Source organism: Solea senegalensis, linkage group LG3 (genome assembly GCF_019176455.1).
Source record: "Solea senegalensis isolate Sse05_10M linkage group LG3, IFAPA_SoseM_1, whole genome shotgun sequence".
NCBI classification, from domain to species: domain Eukaryota; kingdom Metazoa; phylum Chordata; class Actinopteri; order Pleuronectiformes; family Soleidae; genus Solea; species Solea senegalensis.
Window position 1 is genome coordinate 20605076 of NC_058023.1, and position 9286 is coordinate 20614361.

The window sequence follows — 9286 nt, forward strand, 5'->3', positions numbered from 1 at the left end:
AGATGGCCGAGTCACACCTGAGACAGAAGGAGCTGGTGGGCACTATTGCAACCAGCAGAGCAGGTTTTGGCTACTTCCGAAAGACCCAGGTCAGCAAAGTGCAGTAGGGCTCTGGCAGCAGGGAGCATGGACCAGGTGGGAGAGTACTCTGCAGCGCAGGATCAATTGGTCTAACATCGTACAGGCAGATTTCTGTCGTGTCCGGTTCCTGATGCAGGCAGTCTATGATGCCTTGTCAAGCCCAGCAAATCTCGTCTGGCCAAAGAGAAGACACACTCCTGCCCGCTTTGCTCTGGAAGAGGCTCATTGGAACATCTCCTCAGCAGCTGCCAAAAGGGTCTTGCAGACGGCCACTATCATCTGCGACACGACCAGGTGCTTAGGGCATTCACAGAGTGTCTAGATTCAGCTATTAACACCAGCAAACTTCACAGCCCACCAAGGAAAGCAGTCATCCTAATCAGAGCTGGGTAGAAACACCAGGCCCTTGAAAACTAACAACAGGCCTTCTCACAGCCTCTGATTGCCAGCTGCAAGCTGACCTTGGAAAGCAGCTGACATTCCCACAACATATCACAACATCCTCACTCCGTCCAGACATGATCATCACCTCTGAGGCTTCAAAACACCTGATCATGCTAGAACTGACAGTGCCCTGGGAAGAGCGCATAGAGGAAGCAAAGAAACTAGTGCAGGAGTACAGCGGTAGAGGCTGAAGAACCTTCTATGAGCCCATAGAGGTCGGCTGCAGAGGGTTTGAAGGACGCTCACTCTGCAAGGTCCTTACTCGGCTGGGCATAACAGGAGCATAGAAGAAGAGGGCCATTAAATCAGCCAGCGAAGCTGCAGAGAAAACCACTAGGTGGCTTTGATTGAAAACGGCTGATCCGTGGGTAGCTGCTGGGATGCAAGTCGGGCCTGATCAGCCCTGGCTGGGTCACCTGGGCGAGTGTGTATGTTGTGAGACCTCAGGTTACACTGATGATGCATCCCAGTGAATCCTGGAGGTGTTTCCTGAATAATATTGATGTGCCATGGTGGACATCTCATCATTACATTACATTGCTAATTACAGACAACTCTCCAAACTTCCATTCTTTTCTAAAGTCCTGGAGAAAGTTGTTTTTTATCCAATTACAGTATTTTTTTAGACACAAATAGTATTCTTGAGGTGTTTCAGCCCGGGTTTAAAACGCTAATGTATCATCTTGAATACTGGGTGGTTATAAAAGGAGCAGCCCTGGACTGGTTTCATACCTACCTGTCTGAGAGAAGTTTCTGTGTGAGCCTTAACAACTTTGAGTCCTCTTTAGCTCCACTGTTGGGAGCTGCAGGGTTCCATTCATGGACCTGTCCTCTTTTTCTTGTACTTCCTTCAGGTTCTATTTTGAGAAAAGATGGCATTTATTTCCACAGCTATGCAGATGACTGTCAAATTTACATACCACTAACCACTACTCTGTCCACTCACTATTAAAATGTGTTAATGACATTAAGGCATGGATGCCATTAAACTTCCTGAGTTTGAATGACAGAAAAATGGAAGTTATATTGTTCTGTCTGAGTTGTGCTCCTGACACCCAACTTATTGACCTTGGCTCCTTCTATAAGAACCACTGTTACCAATCCAGGGGTGAAAATAGACTGTGAGTCGAAATTTGACAGTTCAATACTGCTTTTCTCAACTGAGGCAAATGGCTAAGATTAGGTCAGTTCTGTCCAGCAGAGACTTTGAAAAACGTTTACATGCTTTTATCATGACCCGTCTAGACTGTTGTAATGTCCTCTATGTTGGAGTTAGCCAGGCCTCCCTTTCTTGCCTACTGCCTGTTCAGAATGCTGCCGCACGCCTTGGTCTGGTCACGCTGCCAGGTGGCATGCATGTACTGTAAATGAAACCTTGTACCATTTGCCATTGGGGTGACAATTTATACGAAGGACCACGGAATAATTTTAGCACAAATTATTGAATATGACAGAAATACTAAACAAAGACCCAAAACACATTTATATGGAATAAAACAAACAACGATGAATATCATTCAAGAAAAGTTCTTGGGGTCATGTCAAAATAAGCTCTGAGGAAAAGTACAGTAATCGAGTCTTTACTTTCATCTTTTTGGCAGTGACCAACAGAAATCATGAGAGATACAAATGCCTCTTGCCTCTTCTTTAAAAAAAAAAAAGAATAATAACAGGTACATTATCATGTGAGACTCTATTTGTTTGTGTACTTGTCTTTATTTTTTTTCATAGTTTCGGGCCTTAGCTTTTTCCCCACAATTCAGCATTAACCCACTTTAGTTCCTGATTGAGGACTACTGTCCAATCCAAACCTCAGGTGTGAGACTGTAGACTTTATAAATTGCCTTATTGTTTGCTCTGTCCCTCTCATTCTCTCCTCAGCCCAGTGAAACATTATGACTTCACTTGTTTTATTGTCTTTGCTTTACTCTATCAGTGTCTTCACTTTAACTGATAGCTCACTCTCCAGCATCACAACTGAAGCTCCACCAGCAGCCTCAAACTGCACTCTTCTAAACAGCTTCCAGCCAGGATTTTTTGTCCAGGGTGACTATGTCATTGGTGGGATTTTCCCCCTTCATTTTAATCTGAAAATGCCAGACATTAACAGCACCTACAGACCACTACCAATAAATTGCCATGGGTGAGTTTCATAGATGATAGTGGGAGGATTTTACTTACATTTTCCTGTATAAATTATGTCTAATTTTGCACTCTTAATATAAAATGGAGTAGACAGAATGTGTTAATAATCATTAGAGTCTTTATATGAACAGACTACATTCATCTGTATCGCCCACAGACTTTATCCCAGGGCTTTCCGGTGGGCTCAGACTATGAGACTGGCAGTAGAGGAGATAAACCAGAATCCAGTGCTGTTGCTGAATCACACTCTGGGCTACAAAATCTATGATTCGTGTAGATATCCACTGACAGGACAAAGAGCTGTTTTATCGATGCTGAATGGGGTGAGTGAGGAAAACTCTTTTATGTGGACAAATGCCTCGTCACTCCTTGCTGTGATTGGGCCTTCTGGATCTGCTCAGTCTATTGTTGTGTCAAAAATCCTGCAGCCATTCAGGATCCCCATGGTAACAGTGACTTGTATTTATGTCAATCATCACAAAAAAAATTATTATTTTCTCAGTAACACTGCACTTTGTTTTTACACAGATCAGCTATGCTTCTTCGTGTGCATGTTTGTCAGACAGAGTAAAATATCCAACCTTCTTCAGAGTAATTCCTAGTGATGACTACCAGGTAAAATGTAAAACATGTGGTCAGTTATTGTTATCAGTCAAAGCTTGACACATTTACTACTCTGTCATCAGAAAGAATTTTTACAACCACCTTTAAAATTGATGTAAATCTTCAAACACTGAAAAATGAATTGAAATATATGAGTTTTCCTCTTTCCTATATGCTGTTTGTCTTCTTTACAGTTTTGGTCCTTGTAATAATCACTGATAATTGTTATCAGTACATTTAAATTATATTTGTTTGTATTGTTAAATCTTTATTATTGATGTTTGTCAATGTCTTCATTATAAGTCGTTCTGCTTTTTTTAGAGTCTTATATATACAGCACTGCTTACATTTTATTAAGATGTAACAATGCTGGTGTCGTCCCAATAATGAAATAATACATCAATATTTCTTTGTTCTGCCAAACTTCCATGCCTTATAGTTTACAGAATACATCCATGTTATAACAGGGCCCTAATCCAAATAATTTATGAAGATATTGCTTTTTATTTGTTCAAGTTTTTTAATGTCTGCAATATGAAACTGGGTGAGTTGTCTTTTTCTGTTGAGCCCAGGTGAAAGCCATTGCACAGCTGCTGGTGCACTTTAACTGGACTTGGGTGGGGCTGCTGCGAGGAGACAATGATTATGGCCGCTTTGCTGCAAAAGGTTTACTGAGAGAATTACAGGAAACAAAAGTATGTGTAGCGTACCAAGAAATTATTCCTCTGCTCTACACTCGCCAGGGGGGACTAAGGATAATGAAGGTATGAAAACACTGTGGGCACTATTGACTCCTTTCCCGCTTTAAACTACAGTTTTTTTCATTCACCCATTCACACACTGCCAGGACAGTAATGTGAGGTTAAGTATCTTGCCCAAAGAAACATCAACATGTAGACTCGTGGAGCCAGGAATCAAACCCTCAACCTTTCAGTTTAAAGACAACTCACTCTACCACTGACCCTCTTTAATATGTTTATATAACACCACGGGTTGCATTAACCAAATATTTTCCATCATTTTTAAAACGGTGACGGAAAAATCTGAGGTCCACAATAAGTCAGTACATGTGCTTTTAATCAGAAATGACAAAAGGATAAGAGTTGCAAAATGCAAGACTATGTCTAGAAAATAAACAGGGTCATTACACGAAGAAGATGAAAAATGTTACAGGTGAAACTATTGAGGCAGAGCATAAAATCTCAATGGTGGGAAAATAAAGGGTGTGAGGTCAATAGACAATATTAGCGCCAACATACAACAGGAAATGATGAATCATGTAAACAAAAACATGACTTCACTTCTTTTCTTCAAAATTAACTCCTGAAATATTGCCTTCTAAGATCTACACTAGAAATACTAGTTATTTTTCACTGTGTACATCTGAGTTTTTCTTATTGTCAATCGGTTTTGATTTTGTCTCTGTGTAAAACTCTGTCATCTACATTATCTGACTCTGTAAAGGTGATGCTTAGCTCTACTGCAAAAGTGGTGGTGGTATTTGCAGGCGAGGGGGAGATGACACCTTTCTTGGGAGACTACATGACTCAGAACATCACTGGAATCCAGTGGGTGGGGAGTGAAGCCTTGATCACAGTATCAGCCTTTTCAGGGAGAGAGTATTACCCTTACTTGGGAGGAACCATTGGGTTTGGCACCAAAAAAGGTCATATCTCCAGACTGGGTGACTTCCTGCAGACAGTAAACCCTAAGAGATATCCTGACAATGTCCTGGTGCATGAGCTGTGGGAGTCTCTGTATGGTTGCAGTCCTTTTCCATCCTCTGTCACCCAGATGCCGCCCTGCTCCGGGCAGGAGTCTCTGCTTGAACAGCACTCAGCCTACATGAATACATCCAGCCCTAGAGTAGCCTATAATGTATATAAGGCTGTACATGCCATTGCTCATTCCCTGCACAACCTCCTTCTCTGTCAGCCAGGGAAGGGGCCTTTCCAGAACAATTCATGTGCTCAGAGCAACAACATACATCCTTGGCAGGTACTGTATAATACACTGTTATTTTACCATTACAAATTGTGGGTCAAAGCCCATTTACCAAAGTCATGCAGCATAATGTACATATGGCAAACACATTTTCGGTGTTGCCTCTAAATTTAAAATTTTAACCTAAAAAAAAAAAAAATCAAGATAAAACACTTTCATTAATAATATATTTTATGAAAATGTTTAAGTTGTTTATTGTTCCATTGTAGACACAACAAGATATTTTAATTTCCATGTGATGTGTTCACTTTAACGGTTTGTTACATTTCTACTACTATACAAATTTAGGCTGTGGATTTTTAGGGGCCTTAAAACCTCAAACTCTGAAGACTGGGAAGCTCTGCAAGACAGCATTATACTGAACACATTGTTTAAAGCAATTCAGTGTTTCTTCTTGTGCATTTCTTAATTTTCAAGCTGCAACACTACCTCCAGGAAGTGAACTTCCAGATTGCTGGTGAGGAGGTGGACTTTGATGCCAAGGGTGACTCTGTACCCTATTATGATATTATCAACTGGCAGAGAGGCCCAGCAGGAAACATTGAGTTTGTCAACGTGGGTTTGTATGATGGAACCAAGGCTGTTGGAGAGGAGCTGTTGATCCAGGAGGACGGGATAATGTGGGCAGGACATCAGAGTGAGGCAAGCTGCTCACACTGTGTTTTTACCTTCATCAGATGCCAACTGTTGAAGTTCTGTAGGTTGAGATGGAGGTAAGTCAGGTGAACTGAACAGACTGGATCTGAAACAGGATAATTTGTTTTCATACACAACAAAGTTTCTAAGCCCAACTGGATTATGATGTCTTTGGTAAACTACTATCCACTGTGTTTACCTCATTGATCTTTCTTCATGGAATGTAAGAGTGAATGGTTGTTTGTCTCTGTGTGCTGGACTGGTGACCCCTCCTGGGTCTGACTCCGTATTTTGTTCTTTGTCAGCTGGGATTGGCTCCAGCTCCCACGACTCTCATGTGTAGGATAAAGCAGTAGACAATGAATTAATCTTTCTTCATGACATTAAAGGCTTCTGAAAGATGTGGCACAGATTTACAGCTAAATATATTTAAGAGAACCACAGGTTTTGGAATAGCTTATGGGCAGGAACCCAGTCCTCAGTGTACACCTTACAACCATGTGACCATCAAAAAGTTGTTTGATGACGACTGGCATACCTGTAGACAAGGGCTGGGCGATTTTATTTTTATTTTTTTAATTTATTTTAATATATATCGAGATATAAACAAGATATAACACGGGACAACATCGCTATCAATAATAGTTCATTTTGCGTTAAAATGACAATACATGGGCCGCAAGTTTGCACCTATTTCTCCTCTCCCTGCATCCCTATACACACACACATACCCTTTGTGCTCCCCCTCCCCTCTCACCTACACTCAGTAACAACATGGAGACGAGGATGATGATGATGAGGAGGAGTTGGATAGTAAACGAAAAAAACAATGGCTGGATAATTTGGAGGTGGTTTGGTTTTAAAGTGTCAGATGACCAGCAACAAAATGTGTTCTGGAAAGAATGTCGGTCTTTTGTCACGCACTGACTGCTATTGCTATGGAACCGGGAGGAAACTGTTCCCATACACATGCGCTTGCCTCCTGAGCAATGCTCACTTTAGCAGATACTCCACCTTGTGGCCAGAAAGAGAAAGACACCTCTCTGTGCAACTTCTCATCACAGAAACTGGAGCACAGATACTATTTTATGATCTCCACAGAACAATACATACAAAAATGACATTATAAACTCTGAACATTTGAAATGAAATAACTTGAAAACTATGTATGGAGGGGTCCTTACACTAGTGTTATCATATTTCCATCATCTGTTTTTGTTGTTTCTTTTCTTTATGAAATAACAGTTTGCAGTGCAGTTGCAGTAAATACGTCAGTGGAAAGGTGTTTATTGTTACTGTAAAAATTGTAACAGTATTGTATTTTTTAATTAATTACTGTATATTATTGTCATGCAGGAAAGATTTCTTATTTTTTTCAAGGAGCATTTTTATTTCTGTGACCTCTGATATTTGGCATGTGGCTTGAACTTATAAAAGACTGTTTGTTTATTGTTTAAAGGGTTTGGAAGACATTTTATCTGATATGCTATAATGCTTTGGGGGAAACCCCAATTATGTCACAGAAAAAATATTGAGATATATATCGAGTATCGCCATTCAGCTAAAACATATCGAGATATGACTTTTAGTCCATATCGCCCAGCCCTACTGTAGACTATGTCTGACATCTGCAGACAAAATACTTCATATCTAACCAGCGTAAAACTCAGAACACTGTGTTAAACCCACTTGAGAAACTAGAAGTGACACATACTTCATTGACATGTGGTTTGGAGGAATGTTCCATCTGTCAAAAGATTAACCAATAAAATGTACCAATATCAGCACATGGTTTCTCCACTCTAGGTGCCAGTATCTGTGTGCAGTGCCAGTTGTCTTCCAGGCTTCCGGAAGGCTGTCCGTCGTGGGGAGCCTATCTGCTGCTTTGACTGTGTACCATGTGACAGTGGCAAAATTAGCAATCAGACAAGTGAGTTTGAGCTGAAATATAAAATGTCAAGGCAAATCCATTCTTACAATTGTAGTACAGAAGTAATGCAAGACTGAAAATTATTCATGCTTTCTTCCCTTTAGACTCAGTAGATTGTACAATTTGTCCTGAGGACTTCTGGTCAAACAACGACAGAACAGCCTGCATCTCCAAGAAAGTGGAGTATTTGACCTTCGATTCATTGGGAATAGCCCTGACAGTGATGTCTGTGGTGGGCGCCTGCTTCACTCTGGCTGTCTGTGGAGTCTTCTTCTGTCACAGACACACAGCCATTGTCCGTGTGAATAACTCTGAGCTCAGTTTCTTCATACTGTTTGCACTGACTCTGTGTTTCCTGTGTTCTCTGCTTTTCATTGGAAAGCCAACATATTGGTCCTGCATGCTGCGCCACACTGCCTTTAGCATCACATTTTCACTGTGTATTTCCTGCATCCTGGGGAAGACCCTGGTGGTACTGGCTGCATTCACTGCCACCAGGCCAGGGCATAACATCATGAAGTGGCTGGGGCCTAAGCAGCAGAGGACCATCATCTCCAGCTGCACTCTGGTTCAGGTGGTTATCTGTGCTGCCTGGCTCATTGATGTCCCCCCGTTTCCATCCAGAAATACACAATATGAACATTCAAAGATCATATTGGAGTGTAGTGTGGGCTCTAGCCTGGCATTCTGGTGCGTTCTTGGATATATTGGTCTACAGGCCTGTCTGTGCTTTGTATTGGCTTTTCTGGCCCGAAAGTTGCCAGGGAACTTCAACGAGGCCAAGTTCATCACATTCAGCATGCTAATCTTCTGTGCTGTGTGGCTAGCATTCATCCCTGCTTATATCAGCTCCCCTGGAAATTATGCAGATGCAGTTGAGTCATTTGCCATCTTGGCCTCCAGCTTTGGCTTATTGTTCTGCCTGTTTGCTCCAAAGAGTTACATTATTTTACTGAAGCCTGAAAAGAATACAAAACAGCACCTGATGGGGAAAGAAAATAAATGATGAAACACAAATTAACCCAAAGCTATTGAGTCAGTAGCAAATGGACTTGTAGATTTCTTTCGGTGACTTATGGACAACTAACCATTTAAAAAACATGTTCATTAATCAATAATGTTTTAATATTGATATTTATTTACAGATATTGATTCTAGTATTCAAAAATGACTTTTACAACCCCAGTGCTTGCTTGGTGTATTTGTGTGGGTATGTCTGTTTTGACTCTCAACCTCCTGCACACAGGAGTCTTGAGTTGGTTAACAGTGGAGGCAATAAAAGGTGCTGCAGCTTTGTGAGACCTTGATGGTGTTCATACTCCTTTTTGTGGAAAGGAGGGTGTTTGCTGTGGTGTTTTCCCTCCTTGGATGTGTGTATGTTTTTTCTTGTCTATCAACCTGGTTCTTTGTTTGGCTATTTTTGAGACCAAAACGTCAGGTTTG

The 9286-nt window shown here is 41.2% G+C and overlaps 1 protein-coding gene across 1 annotated transcript; it reads left to right on the forward strand.

Moving 5' to 3' along the window:
- Nucleotides 1–2416: 2416 nt before the first annotated feature.
- Nucleotides 2417–8977, forward strand: LOC122765748 (extracellular calcium-sensing receptor-like). The gene is made up of 7 exons (XM_044020149.1): nucleotides 2417–2668; nucleotides 2828–3116; nucleotides 3199–3285; nucleotides 3846–4037; nucleotides 4738–5271; nucleotides 5695–5914; nucleotides 7954–8977. The coding sequence occupies exons 1-7, from the start codon at nucleotides 2421–2423 to the stop codon at nucleotides 8847–8849; spliced, it is 2466 nt and encodes an 821-aa protein (XP_043876084.1). The 5' UTR covers nucleotides 2417–2420; the 3' UTR covers nucleotides 8850–8977.
- The last annotated feature ends 309 nt before the right edge of the window (nucleotides 8978–9286 follow it).

What these genes read in the sequence shown, in the direction of transcription:
- LOC122765748 (XM_044020149.1), top strand. Translation starts at nt 2,421, where the DNA reads ATGACTTCACTTGTTTTATTGTCTTTGCTTTACTCTATCAGTGTCTTC. An exon ending in AGCCATTCAGGATCCCCATG is followed by an intron (nt 3,117 to 3,198) that starts GTAACAGTGACT and finishes GTTTTTACACAG; the next exon opens with ATCAGCTATGCTTCTTCGTG. An exon ending in ACAACATACATCCTTGGCAG is followed by an intron (nt 5,272 to 5,694) that starts GTACTGTATAAT and finishes TTAATTTTCAAG; the next exon opens with CTGCAACACTACCTCCAGGA.